Here is a 22,408-nt window from a genome sequence, read left to right as displayed (position 1 = left end):
GGTTATTCCTCCCCAGGTGCAGGACCCTGCACTTGTCCTTATTGAACCTCATGAGGTTCCTCTCTGCCCAACTCTCCAGCCTATCCAGGGCCCTCTGGATGGCAGCACAGCCCTCCAGAGTGTCGGCCACTCCACCCAGCTTGGTGTCATCTGCAAACTTGCTCRGGGTGCATTCCGTGCCCTCGTCCAGGTCATTGATAAACAAGTTGAACAGCACTGGGCCCAGCACTGATACCTCTTCTGTGTTTAGTCAACTCCAAATTTCTTCAGATGATAACACTGGAAGAGAAGAATTCTCAATGACCTACTAGTCTTTCAGACCTGGTCTGGTGGTGYTATTCTTACATGCTGATACTATTCACAAAGAAAAGACTAAAGGAAAATATTTCCAAGCCTTTGGTGGTCTCTAAGGCTGCCTGAGAGGTCTGCTTAGTTCTCAGTCACAATCTCCATACCTTTATTAAGATGTTCCTGCTGTCTCACACCCCATATTTTTGTTCTTTCCTACTAAGTTAATTCTATGCTGCTAGCTGGGACTATACAGACAGCCCTGAGACCCTGTTCCTTAGCACTGACTAGGAATTTCCCATCAATATGATTAATGGCTGGAATTGACCTGATTTTTCTAGCCTGAAATGATTAGGTGGGAACAGGGGGTTGATACATCAATAAATATGCATACAGAACATAAATAATTTGGAAATTGCCCCCTAGAAAGAGGTTAGTTCCAAAATAAGAAGAGTTCAGGGCTTCTTTTTTAATTTTGATTTTTTTTATTTCCAATAAGAATATTTTTCAAAAGGTGAAAAGATCAAAATAATACAGAAAGATCAACTCAGTTCAAAGCAGACCTGTGGACTATCCTCTTCTCCTTGGGATCATCACACAGTCAGAGAATGATCCCCCCTTCACTTACATCCTTTGTCCTGCTCTGCTGTAAGTTACTTTCCTTCTTCGTATTCTTAATTCTCCCTCTCCCTTCCTTTCACTCTCCTGGCTTTCTTCTTTGTGGAGCTCTCTGGTGAACAGTGAACTGCAAGAAGCATTCCTGGGCTAGAAATTAACATATTAATGAAGAAAGAGCCTTGAAGAAGGGTTGAGAGATGGGGAGAAACACAGATATGAAGCAGGCAGAAAAAAATAACAAAAGGAAGATATAATGAAGAAGGGACACAGAGGTAAAGCACAAAGGAAGAGAGAAGAAAAAAAACATATTTCTCAAGAACTTGTGCTACTTCAGACACTTCCATGGAAAGAATAGATGAAATAAAGAATAGAGGTGAAGAAAATGGAGTGTTTCTTCTATTTTAAAACAGGATTTTTTTTTTCCGTAAAAGAGAATCACCTATTAAAAAAAGAATGAGATAGATGGAGGAATGGAGGGCCACATGGGAGTAACAGACACACAAAGGGGACCTGTCTGATAACAAGGACAGTGGATTCATCCCTGATTGCAAATCACCATGAGCATTGAGTGCACAAATTTAGAGCTTAGCTTTATGGATTACTGCATCCCACGCAACCCTTCTATTCTCTCCTTCAATGTAGTTCTGCAAGACTGCCCCAAAATTATATTRAAAAAGAAAAAAAAAATCAATTTGCAAAGACTACTGTTGGCCTGGCAGGCACACAAGAGTCCCACTCGCAACCCCACTCAGTGCTCTCTCAGGCAAACAGTGGGAAGCCCATTAGGATCAGTGGGTTGAGGAGGAAGTCACAAAATTGCCAGTGAGTTCAAGAATCTAAGCAGTTGTTCAATCATTTGTTCCTTGTTTGACTACCCACTACTAACATCCTTGGCAGATACACTGCAGAAGTACGTATTTTAAAATCACTGTAGCACCCACTGCCACTCCCATGCTGGCTAAGAAGGCAAGAGGAATAAAAAAATTCCTGAAAAAATCCTGGCACAAAGAAAGAACAAGAGAAAACAGCATCTTTAATGAGGAAACACTGCAAAACCAAGACAATTGACAACCTGACTAGAAAAGCAAGCTTTTTGCCATAGTAAGTGTGACATGCTCCTTGAGAGCCTTTCCTAGAAGCAAGACCTTCTTCAGTTTATCATCATCTTTCATAGTCCTACCAGCAAGGGCCACCATAGAATTTGTTACATCAATTCCTAACAGTACTTGAATGTTACCCACACTCATATCAATGTGCAGCTCTCCCACCCACACTCATATCAATGTGCAGCTCTCCCTTATCCCTTCTCCCAGGCCAAATTCCTTGCCATAGGTGCTAGCAAACAGCCTCCCAGGCAACTCTTTACAGCACTGCTTTACTTGTACAACTGCACCACATGGAGTGCTGAGGGCTCACTGCTTTCTGCAGCACTCAATTCAGACCTAAATATTATCTGAATGCTGTTGTCCCTGTGCTGCTTGTTTATGTCCTTTACCAGTCCTGCAGCTCCTTTCCATAGCACTTTCTCGTGTGGTGAGGCAAGAAAGACYGAGGATCATTTCTCATTCAACCACCTCCAAATGAGATGCTTATATGCCTTCACATATTTTTTTTTTTCTTCTTCTCCTATGGCTTTAAAAAGCTTCCAGGATGAGCTTCCATCATAATACAGCAAATGTACATGGCTTTTTTTTCCCTTGACTTCTCCTCAGGCAATGACAAAAGGGTGTAGGAAGTTACTGAGATGGGATTCCTCATTGTCCAGATTTAATAGAATAGGTATAGCAACAGTCACAAGAACTTTCAGTGCTGCTGCTCTAATTTGTAGCAACTGAAAAGGTAGACTACAGATCATGCAGAAAAATAAAGGTCAGTGCCATCTCCAGCCCACCCACTTGATGGAAAGAGCTGCATGCCAATTCAGGAGACATCAGGAATAGCCTGTGTTACCTTCACAGTGAGGGCTGTATAAACAGGACCAATGTGGCTTTATTTCCCCAAGTGCTCCTCCTTCTGCACCTCATCTTCACATTCATCTGTCTTTCTGTGTTCATACCTTTCTCCTGAAAAATGATGTCGGTGATGAAGGTGTCAGAAGTGGTGCAGCTGAGCACAGAGGCGTAGGATCCCTTGTCCAGATTTTGTGAGGGTTTAGAAATGGATGGGAAAAAGGAAGGGAAGGGGCCACCTGAATCACAGTGTAGACCAATCTGATCACAAACAGAAAGTGGTGCATACCTCTTACTCAGGTGCTTGAGCTGATACTCCACTCTCCTGGTGCTATCTCTACCTCCTGAATGAATAAATATAGTGTGCTGGCTTGTAGGGTACTATCAGTGCCACCCACTGTTGACAGTGCCATGCTTTTCTAGTTCACTTCCCTCTCTCTGCCAAACTTTCTTGTTAAGCAGTTTCACAGAACTATAATAAACTATCCCAAATCAATTTCACAGCGTTACTAAGCTTGCACCTTCATCAATTCAAACTTGAGCTTTCCATGAAAAATTGCTTGGAGAAATAAATACAAATCACTAATTTGTTTTAATCAAACTTGCTCTAGCCAGTCAAACTGGAGCCTTTCCCAGAACTAACATCTTTCCACAGCAACCAGAGAAACTGTGAGTTGGCACCTTCTCTGGGATACTTATCTCACTAGTAGTTTCACATTGGCAAAGGACAAGACCTCCTCCTTCTCACAGTTAAATTCATACCAAAATAGCTTCRCAAGTAGAGGCACCCCTGTCCCAAGTCATCTCAACACCATGCCTGCAAGAACAGAAAAGGAAGCTGAGAAGAGCAAGAGGACAGGAGCAGCAGAAGAGCAGAAACCCTGAAAAAATGGTAGTACTGCATCTCCTGAAACTGGGCAAGCCAAGGGGATGGAGAGCTCAACTTCACATGCTGTCTCCAGGGCAGCTATTTGATGAAACTACATATAACGCATACTGAAGAGCAGTTGCTAGATCTTCAGATATATTCTGAGGTTGTAAGCATCTACACTTTGCACCTCAAAGTCTGCACAGTCCCTTGGTGATGCTGAAAAGCATTTTTTTCATGGCTTAAGCAGCAGCAAGTACTCTTCTGAGTTCTCACTATATCATATGTTAGCACTTAGGTGCAGCAGTGCAGAGTTGGCATCTTCAAGACTGCTGCTTGCAGTAGTTCATGCTTGAGGTACCTCCTGTCATTTAAAGAGCTTTTTCTGACAATGTCATATTATTTTTCAAGACGAAAAGAGTTATCATCTCTGATTTTACAGCATCTGTTACCCTGTGGCTTCCCAGAATTTCATTACACTCAACCCTTTTGCTCTCCACCTGGTTCTAGTTATCACTGACTACACCCGGTGCAGGGTCACAGCAGACTCACTGATTATCTCACTCTACCCAAAGCTTTTGAGGAAAACAATCAGTGAAGAATCTGGATACATCTGTCCAAACAAWGCCTGCAACTCATGATAGAGGAGGTCTTTCAAAGCACATCTCATCTGATGGAATCTGAATGCTGGAAAAGCTTCCAGACTCCTTCCTGAAACCACTTCTGGAGCCATGTTTGGCAGCACTGCACACACATATGAGAAGCATGTCAGCATAGCCGGTAATCTCTTGTGCTTATTAAAACAGCCTTAATGTCCTGGCCAAAATCCACCTCTAGCAATTATATTCTGCTAGCTGAAATTTTTCTTGCAGCTCTAGCAAGATGTGGTGTTCATCTCTGCTTTGTACTGACTGGGTGCTGTTAAACAGTTGCACTATTTCACCCCTCAGGTGAGTTTTAGTGATGAATTAAGCAGTGCTTTTCGACTTCATGAAGTGTTTTGGAATTGCAGATAAAGATACTATAGCCTGTCATAAATAAATGTAAGATGCTGACACTGCTACTGGAGGTAGCCATCTTGCTGAAAAATGATTTCATTTGTGACACTAATAATACAGTGAAGAACGCTGGATGTTTTGACACTGAAAACTCATTTCCATCTCGTTTTAATACTGCTTCAAAAATAAAGGAAAACAAAACAAAACAGTGTTAAGTCAGCATTTGTATGCTTTCAACCAGTGCCAGGCCACAGATATACACTGGTTTTCAGCTGAATGTGGCAGCAATCTTCCACGCTAGCTATGCCATCAGTGGGTGAACTTTTCATCCGATTAGCTGCCATCTCTCAGATCCCTACAAAGCGCAACTTAGGTCAATCAAGTTCACACAGCCTGTTTTTCAAGCATTTTCATGGTACCTTACTTCAGAAAAAGGCTTTAATCACTTTACAATCTTTACTCAATCAAGACAGGTGTGGAGACCTGTTAAGTGTGATGTAGCAAGCTCAGGAATCTCTCTACAGGGGTGGAAAAGAACAAATATTATACGGAAATGGCTGACAGCATTCAATCTGATTGATCATCTCAAGCACACTATGGTTAGATTTTCGTATTCATTTTAAATTAAGATACTTGCAGGCTTGAGTAGGGACATTTACTTAAATTAGGACAGAATTCGCTGGAGGAATGATAGAAAAGGTAGCGTATTGGACACACTGACAGGTCTCTGCCATTTCTAGTTTCTATTTCACTATTTCATTCACTTTTAAGCTTTCTAAATATTAACAATTCCAGCTCACTTTTCATTCAAATATTTCAAGAAATGTAGTATATAGTGAGTGTAAGCAAAAATATTATATTAAGCTAACGTATGCCACCATCAAAAGTTTATACTTACTTCAAAATCAATTTTTGTAACCTAAAAAAGACTAGTATCAAGCTGAACATTACATACCAAACTTTGAAATTTGAAACTGCAGTTAGCTTTGAGTTATTTGCCCATGCCCACAAAAAACACTGTTGAATAATTGTTTGAAAGCAGAACAAATGTATTTATTTCACACTCTCATAACTCAAAATTGGAGTAATAAGGCTCTTTCCTCAGATTTTCCAAAATGTTTGCCTTTAGACCGAGAATGAAAATAAATTTTGCAACATGAAACAAAACATTTATAATATATATCTATTCATAAATGGGCTGAGAGAGGGGTATGAATTATATACAGAGGTCTGGATTCCTCACAGATAACAGGTGTTTGAAATGACAGTTGTTTGGGCCACTAGAGATGAGTATTCAGCTGTCCCACAGATATGCAGATGCACATTTTTCCCCAAAATTTGGACACCAGACTCAAGAACATCCTTAAAGCAATGATTCTAAAAAGAATTTTTGCAGCAGCAGCCAGTCAATAGTACTCAAAGCCTCAATTCATCAAAACACTTAACAATGAGCTTAGCTTTAAATGTGTGCAATGATTTCTTAGACTAAGCACATACAGCAAAGACCACTTCACCCACCTCTGGATTGCAGGTGCCTCTGGAGTGGAACATGCCAGATGTTTTATAGGGTTTAAGAACATTGCACAGTGGTATAGGACAGAAGGTGGAAAACAGTATCACATCTAAAGTTAAACTCCAGGGATGGTTTTAAAATAGCAGAATATAACACACAACACAGCAAAATTAATGTCTTGACTCTTCCAAAAAAAAAAAAAAAAAAAGCCACCTGATTTTTTTTTCTTTCCTTTAGTCATGTATTTCTTTATCTTGTATTTAGATCCTAAATGCTGACCCAGCCATCCCCACACACCCCTGGGATGGAGCCACTAGGCGGCATACCAGCCTGGTGCCTTATTGAACTGCATTTTGAACTGAAACTGCATCAAAGAAAAGAAAACTGCTCCAGAGTTGCACAGGGAGCCATAGCAACGCAGTTGTTCCTATTTTTAAAAACTTGAAAGATAGTAAGAACATTAAAACTGAGGAGAAAAATCTTTCCATCAAAATAAATATGCATGTATTCCTTACAGGATCTCGTGGTAAAACTCCAGATGGTTAACCATTGATTTACAGCATGCAAGTTCAGAAAATACCCACAGCTCCAAGAAGTCAGTCCCTGAAGGAAAAGGACTATTTGACATCCTCTGTCTACTATACTGCGAAAGCAGGTCATCAAACTGCCTGGGATGCTTCATAGCCCACAGGACTGCAGTTGTGTTTTGTCACCAGAGCTAGTTAACGCTAGCTAACGCTAACCATAGGCCACCCTGCATTTGTGGTTTCCCACTTTTTCCTTGAGCTACACCATAAAGAAAAGAGCTTGACTCACTTTTCATCAACAGTAGGGAGATTTCCTGAGTGCACAAGTTAAAGCATACTGTCATCAGCAAGTGAAGCTGACAYAATATTAGCACTAATTTGCCTTGGCTGTGAAATAGATGTCTCAGAGGGCTGGAAGCAGAACGTGGACATTTTTCTACCTCAAAAATGATGGTGCGTACCAAATTCATTCTCAGCTAGTAGACTTTGATCATCTTTATGAAAAGGCTCTATCCTCTAATCAAGAGAAAAGCCCTTTCCTAGAACCCACCACTCCACTTGAACTATACTATTCTATCATAGCCACAAACAGAATTAAAAATTCTGCTGTCCCCACAGAGCAAGTGCTTTCTCTCTGCCTTCTCAGAGAAAGCCTCACCCTGCAAGACCAAAGCATCCTGGGGGAAATACTGAAGAACAAAGCAGGCAGCCTTTCTGCTCTCTTCTTTTCCCCCATCATGTTTTCCCTTTCAGAAGTCAGGACTCATCAGTTTCTTACTAGTGAGCTGAGTTGGATTTTAGACTCTTCCTTGATGAAAAAGCTGTGCCTCCCACTCCCACTACCCAAGCACTGGGTTTAGGGGGCTGGACAAAGTAAGGAGGACAGATAGACATAGACCTTGACATTCTGTGCTAAGTGCCATTAGCAGTCCTCGTCTAATGCCTGCAAACGTGTCCTCAGCATCCTGCACACTTGCCAATGCTCTCCAGGAATGTAGGGGTCAGAGTCAAGAAGATGAACAAGAGGAAATCAACACTGTGCCAGGACACAGCAAACATATTATCCCCTCTACCACCCTGTGGGCTATACCTACTCACTGCATGACAGGGGAGAAGAGTAAGCAGTTACTAGCTGGGGTTACAGGGTTACTAACACAGCATCTTTCACCAGAACTGAACAAACATGACAGGGAGAACCAAACATAGTTATATGCACACGGGATAAATAAAATGCAAAAGGAGATATAGGGCAGAAAAAAAAAAAAAAAAAAAAAAAGCGATAGTAGTATGTGAGTCACAGTGGATGAGGTGATGCATAACAAGGGCTACAGGATGGCAGAGAGACCCTGACTGACACAGGAGGCACTGGCCATCCCTAGCCTCCAGCTGCCAGTAGAGTAGTGACGGGAATAAGCAGATTTCCGCAGCAGGGATCTCTAATATGTCATCAGCTCTCACTCCACTGCTGCCAGCTAGTACCAACCTAACAGCAGCTGGACACACCAGCCAGCAGGAACATAACAAGCTGCTAACAAGACACCAGCTTAAATTGAAAGGTCAAAACTTACATATGCTTCCTCACCTTCCAAGTTTTTGAAAAGGGCAATTTCTGTATCCGCAGGAACACACTGCTTATATCTTCTTTCCTCCCAGGAGTTAAGAAACAAGTTCAAATGTTGCACCTTCCACCACTGTAGCAGCGCTGGGTTTAAGGCTTGGAGCATGCCTTTCTACACACTTTGCAAGCTAGATGTGGCCTCCCAAAAGTCAGAAAGACCTTCATACTGTCCACAGCTTGTGTCAGCATGAAATTCACCAGTCTTACCAATAGAGAAAGGGGCATCTCTGTCAACCCCTCTCCATTCCTGCTTTAAAAAATCTATTCGAGCTCTGTTATAGCTGTGTGGCTTATACAGCTATAAGGCAGTACAGAGGAGTTCAGTGACAGTAAGTGTAAATAATATATGACTATTCCTGTGTCCAACATGGCAGGCAATAGCTACCATGTCTGGAACGGAGAAGGTGGGAGAGTTGGGAGAGGCCCCAGAAATGAGGAAGACCCAAGAGGGGCACAGGCATTGCAAAGGACACTGCTTTTGGCACTGACCTGGGAAAAGTGGGTTCAGGCCCAAGGCCCTGAAGGAGACAAGGGCACTGCATACTTTCACAGAAATATATGTACCATAGGGTCTTGAGTGCCATCCAGGGGAACAATATATTCACACAGTCCTATTGCAGGTACCTCCTCTCCTCATTGACTCACCATTCAGCTGTCCAAAACCTCAGTGCTTCCTAATTACCACTAGGGCAATGTGGCACTGTGAGAACAGAGCTTGCGCTGACTGTTTCAGGCAAAATAGACTCCAACTGTTCATCAAGGGCTCTTTCATATTTCTTAACTGCTTGGTGTGGAAAGCTACAGATGAAAGTTAGTTTCTCCCCCAAAATTGAGGTATTATATATGGTCAGACAATGAATCAGGCTAAGTTGCCAACTGTTTTTATATTTGTGGAGTTTGAGGTGCAGAATTGAATCCGCCTTTGTTCTGCTTCCAATGTATTTCTTTGCGAAACCAGTACAATTCCACATTTATATTTTCAATTCCAAAGCAAATGCTTCATTGCACTTTTTATTAAAATGAAAACTGGTGTGTGCAGCTTGGTGTTAAATGAGAGACTATTAAAGCCAATCAGCGTAGAACTCATTAGTTACCCTATAACAACAAACTAGTAGTTATGGCCCAGCATTCACAAGCAGCCATGACAACCAGTAGGAAGAACCAAGGTCTCAAGGAAGGCTGTAATAAAACACAGCTTATGTAGCCCAGTGACTGTAAATATTCATACAAAACATCTGAGCTTCAAATGATATGTGCCATAAATCATATTTTTTTCTCATGACTCATTCCTGAGTTCCACTCTCAAAAATGCTCCTTTTATTTATTTTCTTCCTATTTCTGAAATGTAATGAGAGGCACCCATCCTGAGCTGAAGGAAATCTGTCCCATCAATTAAAGTAACAAAATAAGCAGAAGGCTGCCTATAGGCAAAGCCATCTCCTCCCACTCCCTTCTCAGCAGTCATGGTGAAGGGAGCATAGATGGGTTTTGCAGAATGCCTAGAAGGTTAGCAGACTCTCCTAGAAGAGCTAAAAGGAATGAATTCCAAATCTGAGGAAAACTTTGTTAGAAACTCCTTCCTGACCTATGTAATCCTCTCATTCAGCAGAGGAGAGAGCACAGAGAGCAGTGATTTCCTGGATATCCASGACAAGATTGGTGATTGAGATAACTATGAATTAGAATATTCAATCCCTTGCATAGATTTCTTTCTAGGACAGTAGAGGAATAAATAAACCAAGTACTTAATAGTTTTAGATATTTGAGCTCCAAATGACCACATAAGTCTACTATTAGCAAAATGGAGATAAATCCTTCACAAGAAGAAAACTTCTTCAAGAACATTAAAAAGGAAAACTAATACTTGTAAAACAAGTCTTTCTTAAAGTGCCATTTTCTTATCAATTAATGGACTTATCTCACCAGTCAGCTAATTTCTAGGAAAGAAAAGAAGAGTTGCAACATTCAATAGTCAAGATAATAATTCTCAATTCTACAATAACACAGAAAAGCATTAATTTCAAGATAGACAAGAAACAGTTGCTATGAGACCATTATTAATGTGACAACATGCAGACCAAACACCTACATTGGTGAGAAATGACATTTAGATAAAAGTCCTTCCTGATTCTTTTTGTGCTTACAACCATTAGATCAAACAAAATTTTGTTTGCACAAGCACTTGTAAAAACAAGAATTGTCACTGTAAGAAAGGGTAGAATCCTGGAGAAAGCACACTTGCTTTCTAAACCTCTGCAACATTCAGTTCATTTCTCCTTACTCCACCATACACCCAGGCCGATCATCAGCAAACATCACACGGAGTAAGATCATTAGTTGCATCCAGATTAAAAAAAGAAAAAAAAAAAGGCAATAAGTGTTCAGTGTTCAAAGGCAGATCTTGGGAAATGACTAATTCACGGTCTTACTATATACTGTGCCCCAGCTGAATTAAATTATATACTTTTTTCAGTTGGTTACGTCACTCACCAAGGAATAAAATCGGAAAATTCCTTTATCGCACTACTTTCCAGCTATGGATTTGAAGTAAATTGGCCATTTTGGATTAGCTTCAAGATTTTCTGAAGCACCAGCTACATGGTGATGTATTATGTGAGGTTACATGCACTTCGCAGTGTTCCCAGACATCAAGCCCACATACATACATTTCTCGATTCTGTGAAGGCATGTTGAGAGGGAAATGCAAGCTGCAGATGGCTCAATATAGTATTTCTGCATCTGGGGCAGGAATAAAATTAATGTTGCAAAACCTCAAGTCCATCCAAAGCAAGCCTGACCATGTCATGGACACAAACATTACCACTGTGTTTTGCAGAGTGCTCGAGTACTGTGGGATCCTAGGAGATGAAAGAGGTTAAAGATAGTATGAAGCAGCCAGTATCAAAGCAAAATGAGCAGATCTGTAGAATCTATACTATCCCCAAAAACAAAAATTTCAGGACAAGTTTAAAGTTTAGCACATGATACTTTCAATGGGACATAAAGGTATGAACATAGATTATAACCAATAATTTCAGACTGTGAGATAAATGCAGATCTTCAGCTCCACTTATTTTCACTTCCTTCWCCCTCTCCTTTACCTTCATTCTCTCCAGTCTTCAGACTATGAGACTGAGGTTGAAGCAATTGCATTCCAATCAAATCTTTGGATTTTCAGAAACGGCTTATTTTGGACAGTGATAGCTTATACATGCTAAAGATGTTCAACAGGAATATCATTGAAAAATAAAATTAAGCACTCTCCCCACTGAAATTCACACCTCAGCCATCTCACTCACTCACTCAAAAAACAAACAAAAAAAAGTGAAAGACAGATAATAAAGAAACATTTGCAGGGGGATAAAAGAACAAATCCTCACAATGGCAGAGCAGAGGCCAATGCTGGGAGAGTCAAAGAAAATATTTATACTGCAGTAAATATTCATCTGCAAGACAGTAAAGATAGTAAAATGATTTCTGAGCTTGTTCAGGTGCCCACAGCAATCGAAACAGTGTCAGAGTATGCTCAGCATGGACTAATTGACTGTGCTTCTCAGCAAGACTCAAACAAAGCTTTGTATATCTACACGTTTCTGCAGGCATTCCTGTGACAGCTATACTTAAAATAGAAAAGGAGTAAGGGCCAGCTAGGCCATGAAGGTGAGAACAAAACTAATTTTTTCAAAACTGACATGAATTGTGGTGGTATGGGGTGCCCAGGTTTCTGTGCATATCCATATAGCACAATGGTACTGTCATATCTAGAGACTCTAGAGTGTCTGAGCTACTGACAGCTACACAATTCAAATAAGTGTTCTGCAGAGATACTGTACTGGGTCCTAAAAGCAGTGTAGTTATATAGGTGTGATATCATGCATACACTTGAACAGTGTCAACAGAACTAGCTAGCAAAAGACATCTGCGGAATACTGCACCACACAGCATGGGATAACATTTTGTTTTCTAAAGGATTGCTGAAAGGACACAACATAGCCCCACTTCAAAAAGCATTAATCAGTTGGAAAGGTAAGGCAGCAATCTACCTTCATGCTCCTTTTGATAACTTTGCATATATTAAATATGTTTTTGTTTTTTGATCATTTCAAGGATGACTCTCTGAAGCTTAGCTAAGAAGAAAACCACTGCTTAAAGCTTCGGGCATCTTTGATTGTTCCATGGCTTGCAGAAAATGAAAACTCAGTATGGGAAGGAAGAAGTCAAGACAATTAGACCTGGTGACACGCCTGGTGATGGATCACGGAGAAAAAAATAAAATAAAAAAGAGTAGTGAGTGATCTAATTGGTCAAAAAAGAGACTTTCTCAGTCTTTAATTTTTTAGGTAATACAGAATTACATAGTGCAAGAAAAATGTTATATTGACACAGAAAACACTAGCACACTAGCTATGGAGATCAGCMAGGAAGGACCCTCTTTCTCTTCAGCTTATAATTCATTATGCTGTAGAGCTTTCTCATACCTCAGCCTCTTTGTCCAGAATTCACCAGAGCTCTTACTCACTTCTATATGCAAGAATAGGACTTACATTTRGAACAGTGATGAAGGCACAGCAATAACGTCGGCAGTGCCAAGAAGCATCTTTTGCATACACTGACAACTGGGAAGAACTGCAGGGCTGTGCATGGGAGACATACAGTTTGAACATCATAGGATTCCTGTCACACTACTAGCAGCCACAGTCTTCAGGATCACTGAGACCTCACACTACTCCAAGTTAGCACTACACTGACATAGGAATGAAAAGAAAAAAAAATCTGTACTTCACAGCCACATTAGCATAGTCCAAATTCCATGCTAGAGGTTTACCATCCTTCAATACCAAGGTCAGATACCTGTCTGAGCACAGACATCCAGWTTTAATGTTGGCAAAGGGAGTAACAGCCATGTTGCATTTGCACCTAAGCACTGATGATAAACAATCCTTCTTGTCCAGTGGATGAGATGGTTCAGTGCCAGGTCATCTTTCCACTCTACTGCATAAACATCACATTAGCTACCTTTCCTCATCTTACCTACTCACCATCTCCAGACGGAACAACTATCCACATGTTTTTAGACTGCAATAGGGCTACTCACACATATCTGCCCTGCTTTCTTGCCCACCAGTCCTTATGACTGCCTCGTACAGATTACAGTGAGGAATCATAGACTACAAACTAATACATCACATTTGCACTATGCTATGATTCACCGTGGCAAACTAACAGAGATATCACACTCCATGTGGTGGTCTCTTTTACCAAGTGTTTCCTGGATTCTTCTTATCCTGTTTAAAAAGCAACACTTGCCCAAGCACTTCTACATGTAAAATACTAAGAAATGATAATTTAGCATCAGGAAACTGGCTAATTGCAAAGATCACCTTCTCAAATTTCCCATTTTCAGTTGTTAGACTTGCTGACAATACCAGAACTCCAGGTGGGGCAAAGAAAGTAGGCTGAGTAGTCAGGGTGTTTGTCTAGAGGCTATTGCCTCACAGGCTTCCTCTGACTTTGAGCAGGTATCTTAGCACTGTTTCTACAAAAGATTATAGTTTTTCCCTATTTATTTTTGTCTTTTCCACCTAGAAAAAAAAACAGTCTCAATCAAAATGCCCATATTCTCTGTATAACAGACAGAAGACAGAATGGAACTCAAAACAGCCAGAATAATGAGTGAAATTACAATGGCCAATGAAGTGTCATTGAGAAAGGTTATCACACAAGTCCTCCTCTTTGTAGAGATTTAGATTAAGGTACCAAAGGGTACCTTAAGGGAAATGCTTCCAAGGTAGAGCAGAAGCTGAGCGTAGTTGTTGACCCTAAATTCTTTTGCAGCTTTGGCTCTCCACACCTCTCTATACTTCCCTCAACTCCTGTAAAGCCAGGCAAATGGGCAGCAGGAGGATACTCAGGTACTCAGAAAACAGGTGCCATAAAAATATCCAGAGTGGATTATACAATTTTCACCTACCACAGACACCTGTTTACATATTCCTGATGCTTGGAATGGAACATGGAGCCTTCTAAATTTAAATACAAAAATATCCACCGTTTGTAACAAGAATCCATCTGATAATTACACATCCATTTGTACAAACAGACTACAAGGAGATCAGCATTGTTATATAAGCAAACACTTGGTGCATAGAGGGGCACATCCATCCTTTTGTATCATACCTTTGTTGTACATTTGCTTTATGCTGGTTTCCCTCTTCTATGGTATTGATGCTCCTTAAGGCATTGACAGTAGCAGCAATCGCCATATACCAATGCAGGTCTTACTCCCCTTGCCCAAGTTCTAGCAAATACAACCCGCTCCCTTGAAACACCATGTGCTCTAGTAGAATTATTCTGGTGGCTTCACAGGTCCTCTGTGACTTCTCTTTTGTAAGGCTAGCCCAAAACTTTTTCTTACCTGTTGAGCATGTTGGACTGGTAAATCCTTTTCTCCTGGGTGTTATAACAGCTGCTCTTGGGCTCAGGGATGAAGCTGTGTTCAGACAGCATATCAGAAGCAGCCGTGGTGATTATGGCTATTCCATCCCTCACTCTGGCAGGAAGACCATAGTCCCATTCATCATATGAGACAGAGATGAGCCCGGTGGGGAACTCGGATGGCACTGTGTCTGTATCCCCTGCCACCAGGCTGGGCACAATCCATGTGTAACCATAGCCTGTCAGACCCACAGAGTTGGCTACCTCAAAAATGTAGGTGGCCTCTTCCTTGGTGCAGTAGAGGAGGATAACAGGGCTTTGGAGCTTCTTGAGCTGGTTCTGGATTTTTGAATCCCCATCGTCCAGGGACATGTCCAACAGGAGGACTTCCTCCAGTTCCCAGCCCACAAAGCTGTGCTCAATGGTACTTCGGATCTTGTTCACAAAGTCCTGGTAACCAGGGAAGTAAGTAGTGACAATGGAAAAGATGTACCAGTCATATTCTTCCATGATATTGAGCATAACAGAGGCTTGCTGTTCTATTGAGGGACCAAACTGGAAGAACATGGATGATTCATCCTAGAACAGAAAGCCAGAGAAAGAGAAAACAAGAATAGGTCAAAGGAAATAAACAGCATTCCTATTCCTAGCCAGCCCTATTGAGCATGGAGGAGGATGCATTAAGATTCTTGCACTTCATGTCTTGGGCAGAGTGTAAGGGTTTTCTAACAGGCAGGCAATAAGTAATACACAAGACTAGGAAAAAAAAAAAGAGAGAGAACATACATAAAATATTCCATGGCCGGAGAAATTAAGTAATTTAATTCAAGAATTATTCCTAACTTCGTATGTGGCATAACCATGGCTCAGAGCAGCATTAATTTTTACTTTAGTTTAGGACAGTCAGTCTAGTTTGAGTGTCTAGATTAGAGTAAAACCAGAGTATGCAAAATCATTGAATACAAATAGCTCTGAGAACCTGAAATGCATGTTCCTCTTGAAGTAATCTTTACACATAACCGCTATGAAGATGCAGTGTCATATTAAATTTATTTAAATTTGCAAAATATTGTTTAAAATTTTCATATATTAAAACATTTTAAGAATGAAAAAAAATCCTAAACTATCATGGGGTTTGTTTGTGCTGTATTTTAGAGAAATGTTAGTTATATATTTCTCTTGGTATTTCCTTCATATCCTACCTGAACCATGGTCATGATTGCATGAATCAGGACCTGCATTATTTTATAATCTCAGAGACTTCAAAGGAAGTTTTGTATAGATCTTAGCTCCCCAGCGGCATTCTGAAAGCCATTTTCCTCCTGAGATTACACATGATATCAGACTTTCAGTTTATGACAGGTCCAGTGAAACACAAGTCTCATCTTCTACCTGATTCGTATTGTAAAGGCATGGAAAAAAAACATTTCCTATTATGCTGTCTTATAGATTGCTCTTCTGCCCTTTAAAAATCAATTGTGATACTCTATTGACTTCTGTGGAGCAGGACTAGACCACAAACAAAAAAAAAAAAAAATAGGAATGAGATAGCAGCCCTGCCTCCCCTCAATAAGCCAGAAGGGCTGAATCAGATATTCTAAAGGAGGTAGTCATGGACTGTAGGTTAGAAGAAACTCATTGCAYATGTACCCCAAAATGTTGTCTCAAGGCATCCACATTTCAGAACAGCTCTCTACCAGATTCATGCTGCTACAGTCTGGCAGGTAAAGCTGAGTTTTAGGAATGATGCCAGTTAATCAGCCATCCATCCTTTCTTTAGTCAGGTATTTGATTAACTACTGCTATTTTCTCTATTGGCAAAATATTTCAAAGCTCAGCAGCTCCAGAAAGAAAACCTTGCTCCTGTAGTCAGCATTAAGTTGTTTGTTTCTCTTTCCTAAACTCCCTGTGGGTTACGTCCTAAAGCAGAAGAGTTCTTGTTCCTAGATCCCTGTGCCTCTCCTATAAGGTTTAATGTTTAAATACTAATTTATTTCCTCCACATAACTCACCACCCACTTGTGAAAGTACTCTTAGGAGTGCTCTTGGCATACTGGAAAAAAAAAAAATCAATGTGCGTGAAGAGAGAAAGAAAAAAAAGGCAGACAAGTCAAAAAAAAAAAAAAAAAAAAATAAGGGCAGCAAGTGAGCTACTCCTGCTCTCAATCTGCAGAAAACAGCTCATATTTTTTAATCACTGGAATTCATCCCCTTCTCCCTGCATTGTGTTCCAGAAAAGACCCTAGTTTGTTTGTTTTTTTAAAAAAATAAGCTACATTTTATCTTTAAAGCTTATAGAGAAAAAAAAATCCAGAAAATCAGATACACAAGAAAGCTATTGGGACAGCACCTGCCTTCGTTTGAAGAAAGCCTGTACAACTATCCCCAATACCCGGTGCTGTTCTTTGCCTCGTCCTCAATATAATACAAAAAAAAGGAAAGACAGCTATACTGACAACTGGTATTTGTTTTTATATTAAATTCAGCAAAAGTCTTCTTGTGTTTATGCATGAGAATCTCTGACCTGACTGCAGGATTTCTACATGGACTGTAGAAATTTCTACAGTTTCCAGCAGAGAGCCTAGAAAAATTGGGGCTGATCTAGCACCTGACATCTTGAAATCTTGCCTGGAGATTAAAAAAAAATAATAATAAAAATAAAAAAGAGTGTAATACCTGGTATGAGTCTTTCCTGAGTAACAAACAGCGGACAAGAGGCGGTAAATCTACTAGTATTTCCAGACTGTATATACACATATGCATACATACATAGAGAAGATACTAAAAGAGGTAGCAAGGTGAAGGAGGTACTTGCTCTCCTTGTGATTCTAAACACAGTCAGATATTTCAGTTAAAGAGAACACTGACAGCTTGTTCCACATGAGTGCACAGCCCAACTGTTGACAGGAATCCAGCCCCAAAGACTGAGGCAGAAAATTCAGAGCTCCTCACTAATCAAAGCATATAAGAGCACCAAAAATCAACACAGCAAATAGCTTTATCGCAACCCAGTTAAACAAAATTCCTCTCCACCAGTGACATATGCACTCATCCTTAAATCAGATAGCACAGACCACTTGCCTGTGCACATAATAATTGCTCTTGAGCAACTGCTTGCATTTTTATTACAGAAGAAGCAAGTGACAACTTCTGTTGAAAATGAGAACATTAAGGAGGTTCACACCAATCCAGCTTTTGGCTTGGCAAGTGTTTCTTGGCTTTAAATCACCCCAATACTCAGAGTAGCCAAAAGTTCTCCATTCCCTAAGCAACTCGGCACTCAGAGAAAAGGAGGGGCCACAGAGGAAGAATATATAACAGTATAGAAGAAAGTGTCCATCCCATAAAAAATAAGAATTACTGATAGTGTTGAACAGAAATCTTTAAGAGGACTTCTTGAGGGACAAAAAGAAAACCAAGAAAAAAATCCTGAAAGCTACTATTTCCTTCATCTCCTCATTTTTGACTAAACTTGATGGAAAAAGAGAGGAAGCTGAAATGACAGAAAACCACAGAGTTATCAGGCAGAACTTGGATCTGACTTCACTGTGGTGGTACAGTAAAATTTTGTGGACTGGGAGAAAGAACTTATTTTTTACTGCATATACACATATGCAGTAAAAAAAAAAATGCATATACACATATGCAGTTTTATACACATATATCCTACAGAATCATTAGTGCTTTATTACAGTCTAAACCCAAAAAGAGTATTTTGCCCCTCCAGACACTTAGAGGTTTTTTTCCCCAGAAGACGGTAAGGAGTCTCTTCTTCTGTCTCCCTTTCTTACCTTGGAACAAGCAAAACATGGTTCAAACTTGCCATTAAGAGACAGTTTTAAGCTTGGGATAGAGATAGGTTGAATTACATTGCACACTCTTATATTGCATATCATCCAGTTGAATTGCCTATCATTTAGGCTTGACTACATAAAAGAGCTTGTCTTTCTCCTACACCCTTTAATCTGTGAGTCAAGGCTTCCCACAGCTAACTGCTGCAAGACACAGCAAGGTGTAGAAGTGTCCCTCACTCAGCCTGAAAGAGCAGAGGCTCCATTAGAAGATATCAATACCTCCAAAGATTCTACTACACCCCCACAGTCACCCTCAAGGTCAAGGATCTGTAGTTTGCAGAGCTGAGCTGGAGGTGGAGCTGATCGATTGACACAGCGCCACTCCCCAGCTGACAGATGGCTTCCCACAGAAAATCTGCTCTGAATTTACYGGTGCTGGGACAAGTACTGCCACCCCCTCCAGCATGCTTAACCTCTGAGATAAGGAAGTTGGTTGCACATGCAAAGGGTGCAGAAGCAGTCACCATGAAGACTTCTCTTGGAGTCTGGAAGCTGACAAGTTCCTAGATGGATGCACAAGGGTTTTACAGAGGTATCACAAGATTTAAATACTCACCAAGTGTACATGCCACCACTTCTAAGTTGCCCTATACCTTCTATTCCTCAAGAGGAGACCTAGACAGGTATGGCAGAAGCGCCAGGTCTGCCTCCCCTGCCTGGAGTGGTGGTGCAGGGAAAGTCCATCCATGATTCTCAAAAAGAATTCTCCTGCAGCTGTGCCAGTTGGAGCCGATCACTGCCATTTAGCAAACCATTTACCTCAGACGTGGCAGAAGTCCCTAGGGTGCTTTTCTCACAAGTTCCTTCCTAACAGCCTCTCTGGATTCCTCTGGTAGGCAAAAAGCAATTACTGACTTGGAGATAACATCTTGCTCTCAAGAGCAAAACCACTTCTTGGCTTKGGGCAAACTTGATAATGCCCCTAGAGCAGAGGAATGCAAGATCCTGGAAAATGACATGGTGGATCATTCATCTTGAGGAATCTGTGCAGCCTTCTATTAAGCCATACTGTAACTTCTGACTTTGGAATTGAGATTTGCAGTTTTGCTCCTAAGTTTCCTCTCCAAAATCTGTTGAAATGTAATCTGATTCTCTGTGTCACCCTCTGATGGCTGGGCCCTAAACAGATTTTTGCAAACAATTGCATGTCGTTTTACTTTTAGATAATTAATTCCTCCTCTGCAGTCCAAGGTTCAGTCACCCAAAATAGCCAGATGTGACAGTTTATGTGCAAGGAATTTGACTGAGGACCTAGTTAAAAGCATGCTTGCTTTTCAGGTAGAATTCAAGCCATGTTTTTGCAAAATGCCCTGGGCTGCCATCTCTGCACAGGTACAGGCATCAGCCCATGGAAAGATAATTTGTGCTGCTCCTGTTCTAGGAGTAGCACCTTTTCAATTGAGCTTTTGGAATATCAGTATATCTATCCATATCTACTGCTTCATTAAAGTTTCTGTGCCTCAGTTTGCAAAGGGGTTCCTATAGATCCTAATGTCTTAGGCTCCTATCTTTTTCAAAAATCCTGACTTCATTTTCCTGATTAAAAGCAAGCTGCTTGTGTCCTTAGTGAAGTCTTGATTTGAAAAGTCCCTGTCTGATCTACAGGAAAATCGTACAGGGTTGCCTCTTGCTTAGACTTTAGCCCTGCCTGTCACAGATTTCGTGGGGACAAAAAGGAGTGAGCAAACAACCAAATAACTTCGGCGTAAACACAGACTTTAATTTCCCTACCTCTGTAATTCTTTTCTTCAAACTGAGACACCACTGTGTACCTATTTGTCAGTCCTGGTAGGATACCTGATTCAGTGAGAGTTTTATTGTTCATGATGGAAAATGCCRCAACAGTTCAAAGTCTTATAATTAAGTTTTGTATATTTCTAAGTCCCGTATATTATAACAGATATGACAGGAAATAAGGATGTTTGTTGCTGAAGTATTCATTTACTTCTGTTTACTCTCACCATAAATTCATCACTGCCTCAGGCTAGCCTGGAGTCAGAATCTTCTGCCTGTTTGTTTTTGCTCCCCACATTTAATTTTTTTATTGAGTCTTTTTCAAAGACTGAATACAATAAAATTCTGTTTCTAATATTACATGCTGCATCATTCGGTGCGAGTTCTTTACTTGAGTGCTTGCAGTGACACTATAGCCCTAGCACTGTATCCCTGTGGTGGGACTGAGGTTTGAAAAAGCATCTCTTCATTCCTGTCATGCACGTACACTACCATCTCCAGAAATACACATTCACAGAAAAGCCTACTCAAAGAAATGTCAAAGCACATCAGGCTGTGTCATTTCTTAATGACACCCATCCTAGTTGATACTATTTAGTAAGGATTTAAAAACTTCCATATCTTAGTGTAATAGGTTCCCTGGATTATTAACAATTTTGTCTTGCACAACAGATGGAGATGACCTCCTGAATYCCTTTCCAGTGCTCTGATTCTATGATAAGTGAATTGTTAGTGGTGTAAATCCTCAGAGCCAGCATGGGAAAGTACAGTCAGTGGGAAGTTCTGATTTGTTAGATGTAGAAACATGGTTTGCATAACCGTATCATTCATCAATTCCCTCCCTTGTTCTCATAATAACTTCTGAACATACTGGCCTTATTTGACAGAGGGAAACATATCTCAGAGATGAAACTTACAGAGAGATGATTATAAAAATTGGTTGGTGAGTGAAGATAGAGACCCAGTTCAGTGTTCTCATGAATGTAGGCAGGTAGGACCCAAGAGTGAGATATTAGCTACTAGCTGGCCACTGAGCACAAATATGGTGCAAGACAAGCCATGCACTGAGGAGAATAATAGGAGACAAGAAGACAAGCAGGGATAACTACCTCTGGGGGAAAGACTATTTAGGGACATAACGCACAAAACAAGGAGAAGCCAGGCCTTGCTCTTTCCATTGTTCACAGAACAATTTTGATTTTTGTCATACCAAAACCAGAGTTCAGAATAACAAAGTACCAAGAAGCTCTGACACATTGAATACTATTTAGAACCAGGTATAGTGCTGTAAATCTGTGGAGGGCTGTTGAGAGCCCTCTGTTACAGGGCAGCATGTTGTCCTTCTGGTCCCTGCTAGACTGGGCATTAAAGTGGCCAAGAAAGAAGGTCTGCAGCCAGAAGAATGGCTGTTCTAAGTCTTCTCTGGATGCAACCATTTCTCATGACTACTGAAAATAACCAAGATAAGGGCATGTAGCTCCATTTGGCTACCCTGGGCTTAAAGGTACCAAGATTCATATGTGTAGTCACAATAATTACATGCATAAATACCATCAGGTACACACATCTCGGTAATAGCTTGAATATTAATCTGTCTTTAGCCGTAGAAACTGATGTACTACAGAGCCCTAGCCCTGGGGTAACTGAGCAAGTGCTCTGACACCAAGGAGTTCCTGAGAGCTGCAATAAAAGGTCTCTGATTAAAGATGACTCAAGGGCTGAAAATAGTTAAGTGATTTCCACTTTCAGGACTGCAGAAATCATTCATTCTAAGCATTTTGCAACAGAGAAAACACAAAATATCCCAGATTCTGCAATCTTGATCTTGGGAATGTTTCACTATCTATCATGCGCAGTTAATAAAATAGGCCAAAGAGCCAAGCACACAGGGATCATTGCCCAGTATATACAATTCAGAGAAGATACCAAAGATTATTTGGTCACAGGGATCATAGAATCATAGAATCATAGAATGCCGAAGGTTGGAAGGGACCTCAGAGGTCATC

General features: G+C 40.7%; 1 protein-coding gene across 1 annotated transcript in view; it reads right to left on the bottom strand.

Annotated features, from left to right (window-relative positions):
- GRIN2B (glutamate ionotropic receptor NMDA type subunit 2B) overlaps nucleotides 1-22,408 on the bottom strand; it is a 168,836-nt gene that overhangs the window by 102,820 nt on the left and 43,608 nt on the right. Inside the window, exon 2 of the mRNA XM_026040405.1 lies at nucleotides 14,795-15,393. Within this exon, the coding sequence (XP_025896190.1) occupies nucleotides 14,795-15,393 (599 nt within the window). The remainder of the gene's footprint in view (nucleotides 1-14,794; nucleotides 15,394-22,408) is intronic.

This window comes from Nothoprocta perdicaria, unplaced genomic scaffold (assembly GCF_003342845.1).
Source record: "Nothoprocta perdicaria isolate Ctin4 unplaced genomic scaffold, notPer1 scaffold_256, whole genome shotgun sequence".
Taxonomy (NCBI): domain Eukaryota; kingdom Metazoa; phylum Chordata; class Aves; order Tinamiformes; family Tinamidae; genus Nothoprocta; species Nothoprocta perdicaria.
Note: the sequence above shows the minus strand (reverse complement) of the source record. Positions and strands in the feature narration are given on the sequence as shown.